This window comes from Lutjanus erythropterus, chromosome 10, assembly GCF_056507025.1.
Source record: "Lutjanus erythropterus isolate fLutEry1 chromosome 10, fLutEry1.hap2, whole genome shotgun sequence".
NCBI lineage: Eukaryota > Metazoa > Chordata > Actinopteri > Lutjaniformes > Lutjanidae > Lutjanus > Lutjanus erythropterus.
The window spans coordinates 9,369,999-9,387,064 of record NC_139326.1 but is presented as its reverse complement, the minus strand read 5'-3'; the positions used below and the strand labels follow the sequence as shown (position 1 = coordinate 9,387,064).

Genomic DNA, 17,066 nt, shown 5'->3' with positions numbered 1-17,066 from the left:
TACTTCTTTTTTGTCTTTATTTAGTTGAGGCCGATGCTGGCATATAAGCTTTATAGTCTGAAACTAATGCTTGATAGGACCATAGTCATCAGGCAAGAGAGCTATGTAGATTTGGCCATCATCTGTATACACATCAGGCTCACGATGAACAAAAAGTATAAAAATCAAAGCATTAGAAGATTTAAATAGTCGGTATTTGTGTACTACTTCATCTTTATTCTGGGACTTTGGGAAGACTGGAGCACTTCTATGTGCTCTTTTTGTGCCTGTGTATTCTGTGTACCCAAGCCTTCTTCTGTCTTTATAGGGTGTGAAAGAGAGTCATATGGGTGACTTTGATGTGTAAAACTAGCTCACTTTCCCTTCAAATGAAGCATAGAGATACTGAACAGAAGAGGACCATGTATTGACCCTTGTGGAGCCCCACAGGGCATAATGGCTTGGTGAGAAATAAAACAAGGTATTTTTTTGTCTTATAAATAGAACTTAAATATTACACAAAAACATACAGTCTAAATGAAAAAATACAACTGCCTTTAAAACAATTAAGAGTAAGATTTTCAAAGAAGCAGTGCTATGGGCCGGGCAGCAGCAGTGAAAACAAAAGGGCAGGTAAAAAAAAACATGGCTCAACACAACTCTCCTGCAACTATTTGCTTTTCTTAGTAAAATGCAAGTGATGCTTATTGAAACAGATGTTAACCAACATACCCAAGGACTTAAATCAAAATAGGCTGGTCCATCCCATCTGTCTGTGTGTGTTGCTCTTGGGGTGTAATGGTAAGGCTGTGGAGCACCTCTGTGTGTTTCTTCTTGCGCCTGTGTTTTCTGTGTACCCATGCCTTCTACTGTGTTCATAGGGTGTCAAGCAGGGTCATGTGGGTGCCTTGGGGTACGTCTGTGCACGTATGTGTGTATGTGGGCAGGCTATGAGCCACGGTGGACCGCCCGCCAGGCCCTGTGACAGCTGGGGCCCTCTTCGTCAGTTGCGGCCCACTGCTCACTCAGACAGCGTTATTATGGGAGGCCTCCTGCTGTGATTCACTCTGACACATGCACGCACACATACACGCACACAAAATGCACAAGCCTCGGTCTCTCGTGGCCCTTTCCCTGGGTGCTGTCCAACCAGGCCACAGCAGGGGTCACCTGCCGTGTAGTGGTGGTTTAGGTGGTGACAGAGAAGCAGGGCTACTTTCCTCTGCTTTATGTTTGTTTTTCTGTCTCCTCTGTGTCGGTCTTTGTTTCACGCTTTCTTTGTGGTATATATTGCAGTAACAGTGAGACAGGGGTTAAGATTTCTCTGGCTTCCTCTACATACTTGAACCAAGCTGCCTGGATGAAGAACACAGAGGAATGTATTGTCTTGATGTGAGCATTTCATTAAGACTGACTTGTTTAGTGCCCTTGTTCGCATTATTGTTTTCAAGCCCTCGGCGAATCACACTGACTCTTCATCACGAAGTGCTGGCTGCTCTCAATAAGCCAGCCATTTTTGTCTGCGCTTTCTCAATAGAAGGTGCCAGGAAAATGTTCATATCCTTGAGCTTTTCAAGAGTGATACACAAAAGCCATTGTGACCACTCGGAGGAAATGGGGAAAAAATTAATGGCAAGCATAATACACATTCTCAAGGGCTGTGAAACATATTCTCGTCTATGATTTCATTGTAGCAATGATTTAGAGAAAATGAACGCCGACACACACTCACACATAAACACAACCAGAGTGTAAAGACCAGTCTGCTCTCATTAAGATTAGTAAACAACCAGTTGCTCTTTGTGGTAACTTTCTCAAACAAGGCCTTCTCATCCTCGACAAGGACAGGAAATGAGTGGCATAAAAAAGCGTCATCCACAAGCTCACGTTTACACAGACACATAAACCCCCCCTACCTATCCCCTAATTGCACAGCAGCATGCAGGTGCACATCCCGGGCTGACAGTGTGTGTGAACCCAGGCACAGATATGATCTAGTGAGGAGCTGCTCTTAATAAATATTAACAAACGCCATTCCCAAGTAGCCTCAATCCCCACAAGCACCTCCGATGCCAGCCGGAGCCGCAGCCGAGCTATCTCGCGTCACTACAGAACCTCTCTCCCCGCTGAATAGGCTGCTGTGCCTCCTCTAAGAAAGAGTTCAAAGAGCCAGAAAGGGCGAGGGGGAGGGTGGGTGGCGGTGAGGGTGAATGTGCTCGCTATACATGTTCTAACTCAATTCTTTTTTATCTATAGGGAACTGCCGGCATCGTCATATGGGGAAATTAGTGGAAGTGGAATTCAAATCAGTGCTATCAGAATGAGGTTGCAGAGTGTTTGAACAGAATTTCACAACCTCGGCTTCACCCCTGTGGTCGATTGTTAGGGAATAAATTGTATGTGTGTATGCAGAGGAGTTGGAATGGAAGCTTTTGATGTCCTACAAAAACACGGATCTCCTATGCATAGATATGAAAATTACTGATGCCATATGGAAATTTAATGATGCATTTTTAAAGGGGAGGTATTAAATCACTCTTGATCACACGGTTTTCTAAGTAAGCCTGCAATTAGTGCACGCGCACACACACACACATACAAAAACAGTTGTACAGACGTGTTCACATGACACATGCTCAAAGGTGATTGAAAGCACACACACGTAGCCACCTACACAGCCACCTACACACACATGCATACATCAGAGTGGAAAGTAAAAAGTAAAGACACTTTCAAACTGCACCCTAGCACTTTTTTTTCAGTGTGTCTGCACCGGTGTTAGGAGAATCTTTTAGCCTGAAATTTTATCAAAAGGTTATGCAAATTCTGGTCACTGGAATTTGAATTAATAGGACCAATAATATTTGCTATTAAGACTTTGCTCTTATGCAGCTTTAAGAACCTGACTGATGCTGGACTTTTGGGGCCTATGATGAAACCTGTATTAGGGAATTTTAAACAAATCCAATTCTAATATATTGGCCAGTATTTTTTATTTGTATCATAAAATTCAAGGTGCTATGTTTACATTTCTGATATTTAACCTGTAAATTTGGGGATTTAAATGTGCAAAACATTGTTTTTACGCTCCACTTTATTAGTTTCCCCAATTGGAAGAAAAAAACATTGTGTATAAAAGTACAAGAAAAAAAGCAAAGCACCTTTGTAATTCTAGATTAAAAGAAGGATGTTGTTTCAATAAACACAATGTGGCATTTAACATGTTTTTTTTTAATTCATTCTGACTCTCCTAAATTCTCTCTGCTTAAACAGTATGAGTTAAAACAACCGACATAACCAATTAATGGGCTTATTAGCCTATTAATAATGATGATCTTCTAAAAAACTAATTAAATAGCTATAAACTTAGAAAGTTAAGAGGTTATTTAAATAAAAACACGATTTTATGTTTTTTTTCTCATATTTAGAAATGATCAGAGGGCCGGGTTGAGGTCATCAAAGGGCAACTAACTGAACAGGTCTGGTGTAGGAGAATCTGCATTGGCTGCGAAACTTCCTCAAAAGGCCGTACCTAAAACCAGTGTTTGGTTTGTCTACTCTGGGCTGTTGTAGAAACATGATGATGCAACATGGTGGCCTTCCTGAAAGAGGATCCACAGCCTCTGTTGATATATATGTCATTCTAAGATAATAAAAACACAACGATTCTTATTTTCAGGTGATTATACATTATTGAAAACATACTTATGATTATCTTCCAAATCTGCCAATAAACACCTGTAAATCTCATACGCTGGACCTTTAAAATTGTAAAACCTTCATCCCACCACACCTCTATAGAATTAGAGGCTCTCAAAAATGTAAATTACAGTATTTTTGTTAAAACCCAAAACACTCAAACACACAAACATACAGTGACATGCAGATGCAGACTCGGCCCACCCACTCCTGCTGCAGACTCAGTGAGGTGTGTTAGTAAGGTTTAAAGCCTGTATTGTTCCTGACCAGCCAACCTGTCTAGCACACTCCGCAGTCTCACTGCTCACCCCATTACACTTGGAAAACTACAGGAAAATGGGAAAAGACAAGAAAAGAAAAAAAAAAACGTGAGAGGAAGTGGACGCTGGAGAGATGGAGTAAAGGAAAAATGGGGTTGGGGGGGTGGAGGAGAAAAAGAGGAAGAAGAAAAAAAAGAGGGGCTGAGACCCTTCACATCTGTCTGGGTACAATGTCAGAGCCTGCCTTTGAGTCGGTGGGGTTAAAAGAGGAGGCAGATCTCGCCGTGAACGCTGTTAAATGGTTCAGTGGTTTGACAGTGGCTGATGCTACAGACAGCGCTGCTCCCCTGGGAGCCCGCGCAGTCTCCCAGGCATGGCTCTTATCAAAATATACCTACCGCCTGCCTCTACTGCAGAAATAAACAATAACACAGCGGGGAAGGAGGGAGAGATCTAAGGAGTCATTGGATGCTTATGAAAATAGAATCACTTTTTTTTTTTACCATTGTCATAATTGTCTTGACAATTATGGGTGTAGCATACAGTATATAGACAGTAAAGTGTGAAAGCAGATTATGCATTAATGTTCAAGCTTTGGCTCTTAAGGAGCCACAGGCGTTTGGGTGGTGGATATGTGGGTTCTTGAGCTTTTTTTTTTTTTGGGGGGGGGGGGACTTAAAACATGAACAACACAAAAATGTAATCCCAGTTGTAGCCCTCAAAGCTGTGTTGCAGCTGATAGTCAAACACGCACACACACACACACACACACACACACACACACACACACACACGCGTAAAACCAGCACAGGCAAAACTGCTCCATTTTACCATCATTACACAGCACGGGTCCCCCGCTCCCTTTGGAGCCGTGTTCTGCCTCCGGTGCTACATTTGACGGTTTGTTGAGCGGCACGTAGGTGTGTAGCCTCCGCCGCGTTACGTGATCAAACAGCCCAACTGACGCATGGCCAATTATCCTGGCTGCCTCCTCTCATCTCACATTTAAGGAGAGGGAAAGTAAAAACCAGAGAGGGAGATGGAAAGAGAGAGATGGAGGGAGGGAGGGAGGAAAAGACACAAGGCTGGTGGTGTGTTTATCGAAGAATGGCAGATGTAAAAGCACTCTTCTCCCCGTTCCTCAGGGAAGCTGACATGTGCACCATTTTTGAAAAAGTAAACAATGGCTCACACGCTTTGCTTTTTTTTTTATTGTGAATCTTTACCCTCAGCAAGCCGTAAATAGGCCAATATGAAACAAACAAAGAGAATATGGGGGGAATTAAGTATCAAAAGTGACACGGCGTGTGAAGGTCTGTGCTCTTCTCTTGTCTCAGCGTATAACATCACTGCCTGTCCCGCCACAGTGACGCATTTTGCATTTGTAACAAATATTAAAAGTACTTTTACACATTTTTCTCTCTTAAAAAAACACAGCACACTTTGTAACAAGGTCAAGAGAATGTTGACCTTTGCTCGTACGCCTTCACCGACTCCTTCTCATCCCCTCCTTGTTCTCAACATGGCTGTATCACTGCTCGAAGTAAGAGGGAGGTTAAGATGAATCAATTTCCTTTCTCTGCTGTAAGGTCATGAGGTTGTGTGAAGGAAGTGCTGTTTCTGTTCTGCCCTTGTTATTGTTGTTTTCCTTTTCAGTAACACTTATAATAACTATCATTACTACATGGTTAATTGATAGTTAAAGCTACCACAAGGGGTTTTTAACTACATATGAAACTGTCAGTTTATTCCTGATGCCTCAATATGATTTTCACAAGCAAATGACACCATTCTTGTGAAGACTGGATATACCGCAGCTATTCTTGATGGCTGGGTCAGATTCTCCTTGAAATCAAATGAAATGAGCCTGTTTACATTTTTCCAGGCAAAGTTACAGTGAGTAGGATGTTAAAAGCCACTTTTGTCCACAGGGGCCTCCAAAACCAACAAAATATGACAGTTCCTTGTAGATGTAGATGCATCATTTTTGCACATGCAGGGCTCCATGTTCAAGCTAGCATTAATATATGCAAGATCCAGGAGGACTTTCAAAATAAAAGTACAAAAGCTGTTTGGGTATCTTAAGGTTACAATAAGTGTAACATAACGTAATGTCGTGTAGCGTAACGTAACGTAACGTAACGTAACGTAACGTAACGTAACGTAGCATCATAATAGCCATCTAAATGATGTTTGTTACGTCTTTCCATAAGGTGATTTACTAAACAAATACTTAAAAACTTTTAATACTTTACAAACTCAAGTGTGCAACAGTAAACACTGTAATTGTGATTGACTTTTAATCAGCTATGATACAACACACAACTTAGGCTAACTATTTTATAGTACACAAACTGATGATAAAATGACAGAAATTATAGCATTACTAATAAAAAGTAAACATAATTAATTATAATCAAAATTTGTTAACAGTGAAAATAACTATTAACTTAAGTTTAATTCAATATCAGTTTACCATTTATTAATGATTATTGTTACAAAGTGTTACTGTTTTTCTGTAAAGAGGACAACAGAGGTATGTTTATGAACGCAATTCACACTTTTCATTCAGATGCCAATGTACATATTTCCTCTGATTTAAGGTTAAGAGCTGAATTAAAAGTGGCTTAAACACGCTGACAGACTTTGGATATGGCATGGACATCTGAGTTCATCACATTCATACACAAATTATGTTTGGTAAATAGTGTTAAAAGTAATTTTAAATGAAGCCTTGGCTCTCGAAGTGCTGCTCTTCTCTTTTTGTTGGTGAAAAGGAAAGCGAGGCAGACAGGGAAGAGGGCAGTAAACAGAAAGCAATTACAATGGAAACAGCAGTTACTGACAATCTCTTACAGAGGCCTTGGCTCTGGCTCAGATCACTACAGAGTCAAGTTGGAAAGTAACAGAAAAGTAAAAATGGAGAGGAAGGAGAGAGAAAATCTTTGGCCTTTATTAGGTAACAATCAGAAGTGGGAGGAAAGAAGGCAGAAGTGGAGGGAAAAAGAGCTGTAAGGCACATCTGAATAAACTCTGAGGCCTACTAACCGCAGAGTAGGAGTGAGAGAAAAGAAAACAGAATGAGCATAAAGAGGAAAATAACTATTCGATTTAAAAACTATTTTAAAAGTGCCACTTACCTACAGTTGCCCGGGATCTGGCTGAATATTTCTTAATCTTGCTGCTGAGCGTGGTGTTGTCCCTCAGGGCCGTCTCATATTCTCTCTCCATCAGGGAGGTCAGTTCTCGGGCCACAGTGCTGAGGTAGGCCGTATTAAGGAAACCCAGGACGGTGTTTGGATCTGCTAGTCTTGAAAGGACATGGAGCTCTTCTGTGAAAGCTCGGGTCAGAACTGGAACCACACAGCGGAAGCCCACAACCAGTCTGTCGAAGCCAGTCTCACCGCCAGGGCTCGAGCTCAGTGTGGAGAGGAGAAGATCCAGCACAGACTGGCCTCTCAGACCCTGGATAGTTAAAATCCAGATAATATATCACTGTAAAATCATGCATCATATTGTTACATAATGTGGATCTGGATCTGGAGTTTGGATTATTTGAAGTGGGATTGTTTGAGGTCCTGCTGTTGTGGACGAGGTTAGCTGGAAAAAAGTATTTTAGTCATCTCAAAAAATAAGTGTCAGTGTAAGTCTAGGCTATATTTAGAATATTTCCACCACTTTACCTTGCTGTCAGTCAGCCTTCTCCCGTGGGAAACAGTCGTTATATAAGGCAAAAATGGCTCATTCCAAACCAGCCAAATTCCATGGATGAAATCAGTAATTTTACGTCACAGAACAAGTTTTCACCGTTTTACTGCACCTGGTAATGTGTGAGCACCTCAGACTCAGGGTAAAGAAAGAACAGCTGCTGCAGACAGTGGACACGTTCAGGGATGGACAGAGTGGAAACATGTCCAGGAGGTCCTGGATGTTCGGGGCTGCGAGAAGACAGCCGGTCCAGCAGGTGGCGACGCAGCTGGAGACGCACGTCATCCCAGGCCTCCTGGGTCTTAAGGAAATAATAAAACAGGACTTTTTTATCTCATAATTATTAATTACAACATGGAAATTTTCTTTCTTTTATTGGTGGAAATGGACTGATAATCAACAACACCTCTTTTGCAGTGAACAGTGCCAGGTAAGTATATTTTTCTTTCAAAATGTGACAGTTCATTAAAGCATTGCTTGATAGTCCATAAGGAAAAAAATAAATAAAATGTCATGTATTCAGATTTAACAGCCAAATCTGATTCAACTGATGCAATTCTGAGTTGGCTACAGTCCTATCATTTTAATATTCTTAGGAGTCATTGATCTGCGTTAATTAATTGTATGGAATATTACCTCTAACAAAGCATCATCTCTGACCGTATGCACCAAGTGGATGGAGGAGGCAGTAAGTTGGGGATGAAGAGAAGAAAGAGGGGAGGAGGAAGAGGACGAAGGGGTACACGGAAAGCAGACGCCACACTGGGCAGACACATTCAGCAGCAGCTGAAGTGTCACCTCCTCTTTCCCCTCCTCGTCAGACCTCAGGTACTGTTGCTAAGTAGAACAGGAATGGAGATGTTAATATCACTGGATAGAAGAGGAAAACCTATTTAGGAATAGTTATTCCATCAGCCACATCTCAGCAGGGCAGAACTGGCCCTACATGTCAGAATATGGAAAGTCCTCGTTCAAAAGTTACAAGAATATTTTATAGCTAAGATGTAGCACAGATCGGCGCTGTCTTTTTACATCTGAAGGTTAAAAAAACAGGGTTGCAGATCAACAGATAACTAAATATTAATAACAGAATGTCTGTGCTATTAAGTGCAAAATTGAGGATACTCGGCAGCATGAGTGCAGGTTGATAAAATCATTATGATCAACATAACCACCATCAGTCATCAGCCTTCTGGATTTCTCATTTTAGAAAAAAATGCTACAGCTTTATTATCTGTGAAATATTTGAAATGAATAGGAATATTATTATTATCGTTATCATAATCATCGGTCAGTGTCATCATTACCAGAGCTCTGAAGAAGTCCATGAGCTCTTGATGTCCTGTGGTGACAGGCCTCAGCTGCGTTTTGAGGTTGAACCACTGCAGGCACTCTGAAGGGCTTGGTGGACGCTCGCCTGTCCGGGAGTCGCCCATTTTGGCCTGGAGCTCCTTAAGCTGCTGTTCAATGCTGAGGAAAAAATCAGATTATCTCAGATATAATATCTCATAATATCTCTTGTCTCTTGTCTTGTTCTCCTGCAGCGTTCCTACAGCCTGCCTGAGTTCCTCGAGTCTCGGGAGGAGGGGACAAGGGGAAACAACTCACTTCAACTGTATACTGAACAGGATTTAAACCCATTTAATATGCAGTCTGTGGCTCCAACCTGCTATATGGACTGTAGTACTTATTTCTGGATGCACAATTATCGAATTGTGAAAAAGTTTCAATTTTGCCTTATGACTGGTTTGGATTAGAACTGGTCCATCTGATATTATCATGTTTACCAGCTCACAGCTGTTCCTGTTAATCTAAAACTGCTCCCCTTACCCAGTTGTGATTGGACAAAGTGTTTGACCGTCAAGACCTGCTGGCACAGTGTCTTCATTTTAAAAGGAGACTGTTGAGAGATTAAGTACACCCCAGTCAAACACAACCAAATGAAGACACCGCTTCTGCACCACAAACACACAGGAAACCAGCCACATTACAGTCACACAAGTGCACAGACACTATGGACCTACACACCACATCACATTCAGCTCTGCCTCGCTCTCATTCAGTGTCCGTACCGTGAGAAGACAGACACAGAAGCATCAACAGTAATGAACACAGACATCGATATATCAGTGTGTGAGTGTGTGCTAAGCATCTGGTGTGAAGTGGCGTTACAGGCATCGGCAGGCATCTGAGACACATGCTTCTTGCCGTCTCACGTCTTACTCTTCTTCCCCTTGACACACACGCACACACTCAGAGACACACATACGCATACACAGCTCTTTTGATTTTAACAGACTGCATCAGCTATTCCGTTTCCCCTTTAATATGACAGATTAGAAATGACATCTTTGGGCTCGACATGTTTAGTCATTTCCATACAAATCAATGCATATATATTTGGCCATGTAAGGCAGTGTGTGAGCATGTGTGTGTGTATGTGTGTGTGTGTGTGTGCGCATAGGCCCACATACCTGCATAATTAAACATGTTATGGTGTTGTGAAAGCTGCTTTTGTGTTCATGTGTTTCTTTGTCTTAATGTGTGTGTGTGTGTACAGTTTGTGGAAGTGCATATAGTAAAAGCAGGGCAGAAATGATTCATTAATTGACAAAAATCATGTATGAACAGATATACAAATAGTCTGCTTGGAACAATAATGTATGTAAGACATGCTTTCCACATAAAAATCCTTAAAATGGCACCCACACATTTTACCTCATTAAAAATTCAGAAATATGCAAATTTTATTTATTTATAAAGCTTTCCTGCCAGACAGAAGATGTCTCTTATTTCACCATAAAGTCTCTTCTCAGTGTGTCTCGCCTGATGGCTTTGAGTTTTTACATCACACTTGTACAAGTTACAAATTGCACCAGGATTGACTTCCAAACTATTAGTGATGTCACAAATCACGTTCATAGGCCTGTCCCTTTAAAGTCAGATTTTCAGAGAGCACAGAGAAACTTTGCACTTTCAGCAGATTAAGGTGAAAACGGTCAAACTCTGCACATACGTCATTCTTAAGAGTGACTTTATGTGGCAGTGCTGCATCTGCAGAGAGCCAGTCCTCCTCGGGACACTTTACCAACCTAAAACGGCATCCTGGCAATGAGACTCAAAAATCAACTATGTGTCTGGTGCATCTGTAAACGGACAAATCCTACATATTCTACCTTTAACTAATTTTACTGTTTTCTTCCATCACTGGTAATGACATTAAACGTTTCGCACATAACATATTAACATATATAATCAATCAATGAGGAGAATATTAATGAGTTGCAGTCCAAATGTCTCTTCCAAACTTCCAAACTGTGTGTGAATGTGTGTGTGTTACAAAACATGGTACAGAGCCAAAGTGCCATTTCCCCATCAGACAGCTCATCCCCTACCGCAGGTCTATAAACCGCCTCCTGCCTGCTCCTGGGCCATGAACGCATCCAGATGTCTTACAATGGCAACACATTAAATAACCGTTCAATCTGACACACTTTGGTTTCAGAGGGGAAAAACGCGAGGGGATAAAATGTTATAGACTGTTACAAAGCGCTCTGCTCTAGGTTGAACACTATCATTCTCTCTCTTTAACTATCTCTTCCTCCTTCTCCTCTTCTTCTTTAGGCAGGCCAGATGATGCATCTCACTTTATTCTCTTGACACCAACTTGCTGACTGACAGAACCTTGATTATAAAGTGGGTGTGTTTTTGTGTGTTTGGAGTGATTTGATGCCAGGCAGTATTTGTTACACAGAACTATCAAACTCTTCATTAAAGTATAGGCCTTTATCATGTTTTTTCACCTTCCCTTGTGTGTGTGTGTGTTTCTGTATTACTGAGCTGAGTGCTGCAACTCTTAGCTATGCTTGCCCAAAGCTCACTTGCTGTAAAACACAGCTTCAGCAAGGTCAGAGCGTAACCAGCATGGCTCAGGGTTGCTGACGGCACTGTGTGTAAAATTAATAGACACCACTTTAAACAACACAAAGGACTGTTCAGACGCTGGTTTGTTTGTGCGACCTCTGACTTTGCTTTCTCTAAGGAGAATATAGGAATTACTTTCTGAGAAAATGTACTTCTGGATACAGTACTTAAAGTAACATCACTTTCCCTTTCCTTTTTGTAAAACTCACAGCGGGCAGAAAAATATAAACAGAAGAAATACACATTAAAGAATAAATGCATTGTGAGTCGTGTTCTACATTTAATTTTAAACGGATTTCTGTCAAACACAATGCCTTGCAATGAAAACTTGAAAAATGGTCACATTTCTGGTGAATGGTCTGAGCATTTCTGGTCAACTTAATGGAAAAATGACATTCACATCTTAATTTAGCAAAACACAAGCTAACTACTTAATCTATATCAATTGTAAGGAAGCTAGTTAGCAAGTGTTTTGCAAATATTAGCTAACTTAATATGTGATCCATTATGTCACTTTTACAGGAAAAGGAGAAAAGCTGACTGAGGTGCCAAGTTTGCTCAACTGATGGAGCACAGAACAAAAATGGGCAGGACTTAGAAGGGGTCAATTTGATCTCAAGTGCGCCAGACCAGCAATAACAACCTATAAATAACAACACCTCTAAATTCTTCCCTTAAATGCTGCCAAAAAGTCCATTTTTCATTGGGTAACAGCCTGAGATGTCTTAGGAAAGTGCAATTTCAGCAATGTTTTTCCACATTCAGTCAGTCTGCTGTCATTACATGTGCATTAAAATGTGCAGATCACAGTGAGTCTACAGTAGAAATGCACAAAACATTCATGTACTTTGGAATGGAACAACAATACAGTATGGTATATGGCTGCTCTTGCCTTGTTGTATAGTTTCTTTCTACAGGCTGTCAGGGTGCTGAGCCGCTGATGCACTGCACCACACTTTGTTGTGTTATAATGTTTTGTACGCTGTGTTTAATGTATTATGTATGAAATCTTGCGTAGAATCTTGTGTCCATACTCACACACATTGTTGTGTTTGTGTTCAGATTGTGTGTTTATGTTTATGTTGTGTGTTATGTTAAGGCAGAGAATTAATTTTTTATTTTTTAATACACATGACAATAAAGTTTAACTTTATGATTCAAACAACTTGTCAAGATCTAGAAATTATTTTAATTCTCCACCCTTTTCCACCGCTGTGTAGTAAAGCTGCATCACCACACATCAACTAAAGTGAGAGCTAATGAGGATGAAGGTGAAATTATCACCTTCCTAACTAACCAGCTACAAATCAAAAGTTTTGGAAGTGACTAAGCAACAGGTTTCCACCAATGCTGTATTAAGATAGAAGTCTGATATGGATGATGGTACTGAGGCTGCTGATTGACAATATTTTGCACAATGTTTGATCATTTAAATTGACAGCAATAAGTATTATTTTTCTGTCAGAGAACTGTATTCTGGTGTGGAATTAATGGCTTCTCTGTTTTACAATTTTTTGACATAGTCATCCAGTGGACCCAACCGGACCCTTTGGCAAGCTGGTTCTGGCCCGCAGGCCGTACATTTGACACCCCGGCTGTAGCTTAAATGGCAGCACAGAGCACTATATGTGCATTTATAGTACGTCATAAACATGGATGTTCGTTCTGGGCTCTACCCCAGGACTTCACTCAGACAGCAGGTTTCAAATGGGCCTCCATCTGTACCTCACTTTTCACTGACTCTCTGAAGTTCATTAAAAGCAGAAAACATAAGTAGACTACACTGTGGGTATGAACTGGGTGGCTTTTCTCTTGCTACTCACTTTCATAACAGACTGGGGTTGGATAAAGCTTCCGAAGACATCTACCTTGATAGCCTGGGACTCAGTGAATTGTTAGAGGACTCTCTGAGGCAGCTTTCACAGGTGTAGTTTGGTTCATTTGGTCCTGACCAAAGAAAAATATGATATATTGATGCATTGGGTTCATTTTTACATTGACTTTTTACCAACAAACCAAGTTATAGAGAGCCTGCTTGAAAGCAGCTAGACCCACATTTTGAAGTGGTATTCACCAAACCAGACCAAACTGGTTAGGTGTAAAAGCACCCTGAGACACAATTTTACCATATGTGGACACGACAGAAAGAGATTGTTGACTTGAAACCCATCTGAAGTCATAGACTAAGACAAGGCTTTTATGCTTTTTTGTTTTCACTCCCCATCATCTTTCTCTTGCCTTCACTCAACAAAACAATGTACTGTAATGACTACAGCAACAGCACTTGCCTCTTCAGATACATTTCCAAGCCTTTCTTGCACAGTCTTTCTCTCCCCTCTTTCTTTTCTCTCTCCCCAAAACTCTTACTTTCCTAATTTTCTTTTCTTTACTCTCGCCTTTCAATTACCCCTCCTTAGGGCCTTGTGCTGTAAGTTATAAAGTCAATGTGGATGGTCTGTGTCAAGAAGTCCATCCAGCTCTCTACAATGTTGCGACCTTTTGCCCGCCAGTGTAAAAGCTACCTGCAGCCTAATCAACTTGGCGGGATTAGCTCCGAACCTGATGACTTCCACTGCCAGCAGCTCAGACGCCGAGGAAGGAGACAGAAAGAGAATGAGAAGAAGAGGAAGGTAAAACTGGGCAGAAAACAGAGGAGTCACAGAAAATAAAACCATTCAACTTTCTGAGTAAAGACGACAATGGACAAACCCGTAATGGCAAAAACGCCGGAGCAGAACTCAACAAAGGACCTGGAGAATGAGAAAAGCGGCAGAGGAAACTGTGAGGAAAGGATTCTTTAGGCCTCTTGACAAACATGTCAATCATCTTACCCTAACTGACACACACACATCCACACACACTCTTGCACTTTCACTGCCGAAGTGAAATCTAATTGTTTTTCAGACCGGTCTAGCTTGACAGTCGACACCGCAACCGTGCCCCCCCTCCCCAACCTTCACCACCGCTGAGAGAGAAAGGGAACAACCGGAGGTCTTTTATTAGATATGATGGCACATTTCACAGCTCCCTGACTTACAGAAACCCAATCCCGCGATTAGTCAGCGCTTTGACGTTATCTTAAGTTCCTTGTCAGAATTAATTTAGTGTGGGTGGGCTGCTGTGGGGCTGTCTGTCTGTCGCGCTCCGCTCCCCTCCGCTCGCCTACAGGAGGTGGGGGGTTGGAGGCAACGGGGGCAGGAAGATCCCTTTCAAATAAGCCCCAGCTCCAGTCAGTGCCAAACCAGCCGCCTGAGAACTAAATATCTCCTCCATCAAAGGGCCCCATTCTGCGAGGGGAAAAGGAGTGAATGGGCTTGAATGAACAGGCTGAAAACAGATCCCGTCCTGGCCCAGCCTGTCGCCCACTTAGTGCCCTCGGCCCTCAGCCCCCGAGCCACCCGGCCCAGCCAATGATACCGGAGAACCTGATACAGCTGATATACTAACTTAACACACGTGTCACACACAGCTAAACACAAAGTCAGCTACATAGTATGAGGGCTACAGGGACTGTATAACAGAAACTTCCTATGTTAAGTCTTAAGTGAAGACAGGAAGAGTCTATGATAGGATTTTTCCCAATATGATGATACAGAGGCAAATCTTAACTAACTTTAGGAATCATATCTTCTTATACTTCATTCAATTTTATCTCAGGTTTGAAAATTGTAAATACTCAATCCCACATTGCTTATCAACTTTTATGTCTGTTACCCAGCAACCTACACTACTTTTCTTATCTCGCCAAGCTAAACAACTTTGCAATCATAGGTCTTTTAAACAAGCTTAAGTTGAAACTTGCAAAAAATGGAACAAAAACAACAACAACTAAACTTCAGCACGGATGAGTTAGAGGTTTTGGTAACATCTCTAGAGAAAACCAAAGATAACTTGGGAGATAAAAGAAAAAAGTGGGCTAAGATAGCACCATATCTGGCATCCATCATGTTAAAGCAACTAGTACACAACCATTAGCTACTGTTAATACCAGCATTCGCTACTGTTAGCGAACACTACTGTTTGCTAACTCTACCAATAGCTACTGTCAGCAAACATTATCATTAGCTACCATTAGACAGTTAGCTACTAGTACAGTTGGAAAATTATGCAAAATTTACTAGTTCACTACCAAATGTAGGAGTGTTTTCTGATGTTGTATCAACCAAACAACTAATTGATTAAATGAGAAAATTATCAACCCATTAATCAAGAATGACAATAATCTTTAGATGCAGCCCTGATAGGAACATTGACTTATGAAGTGTTCATTTGTGATGACTATTTTCCTAAAAAACCCTAATTACCAATCCCTCTGTTTGTACACATATGCAAAATCCTGATATAAAGAAGCACTTACACACACATGCATCAAATTTAGAAGTATTGACATTTTACCCTGATCTTGATTGGCAAGTGGCAAGTGGCAAGTGAGACCCATTTGCCTTGCCAATGTGAAACCAGAGGCCTGTCTGCACTCTCCAGGCCTCTGCTGACACATCATTAGGGGTCTTTTCCTGGTGGCCCACCACTCCACCCACTCCCCACCCAACTCCGCACTGCCCCACTATCCCAACTGATGAAAACTGATGGATTACAGCGTTTCAATTTGGGGGAGCCAGCTCCGTTGTCAGCCTATCTTAATCTCCTGCAATTAGGGAGCAGCTCTTAGGCAAATCTCTGACATCTGAGAACTGGGAGCAGGCCAGCCACTTTGTCCCACAAACAGGGTGAAGTCCTTCACGGGTGTCTCCTCCATCTCTCGGCTTCCCTTTCCTCTCCTCCACTTCCGTAATTTGTCCCAGACACTGATAAGTCAATTAGGCAGCAGGTGAGTGAGCTGTGCATGTGTGTATTTGTCTGCAGCCCACCCTGGTCGAGGTAAAAAGAGAGGCCTTGCAAGATTTTTGTTTGCCTGGATGTGTCCCGACAGTAAAAAGGGCTGTCCTGAAGTAGTCTGGGAGGAAGTTCGCTGCAGCCTGACAGACACTGACCAGTGGTCCCCCACGGCGAGAGGAGGATTGCCTTATTTTTAGCCCCATTCTCCATTATCTGGATGCTTTGTTCTCATAATGGTTATCCCTCTCCCATCTACAGGAACACAAAATAACCCTTTAATGCTTAGAAAGCAGAAAAATGGCCCGGCCTTCGGTAATAAGCCTTGAATTACCTACCCAAGGGTTTTCGTTTCAAGATGTGGAATCTTCAATTATTATGTTCCCATTTAGGAGGAGGAAGGAAAGAAAGAGAGAGGAGGGGAGGGAGACACAGAGGGAGAGAGTGACGAAGGGATGAGTCCCAGACACTAATGGTGCCAGAGTGAGGCTTTGTTCACTTGCTACATTTAGCCTGTCCTTCATCATCTGCCCTCAGCCTCACAACGCCAAAAACGATAAAAGACCTGAAATATAGATTTCTCTTTTTCTTCTCTCCCCCCCATGTCTCTCTCTTTATCAATCTATTTGTGCTCCTCAACTATCCCCGTCTACCATCATTGGT

General features: G+C 41.7%; 1 protein-coding gene across 1 annotated transcript in view; it reads right to left on the bottom strand.

The window, feature by feature from the left end:
• Positions 1–17,066, bottom strand: part of kiaa0825 (KIAA0825 ortholog) — a 181,028-nt gene that overhangs the window by 154,751 nt on the left and 9,211 nt on the right. Inside the window, exons 3-6 of the mRNA XM_084728153.1 lie at positions 8,954–9,116; positions 8,283–8,483; positions 7,759–7,947; positions 7,079–7,403 (exon numbers count right to left, since the gene is read on the bottom strand). Coding sequence (XP_084584279.1) covers positions 7,079–7,403; positions 7,759–7,947; positions 8,283–8,483; positions 8,954–9,116 — 878 coding nt within the window. The remainder of the gene's footprint in view (positions 1–7,078; positions 7,404–7,758; positions 7,948–8,282; positions 8,484–8,953; positions 9,117–17,066) is intronic.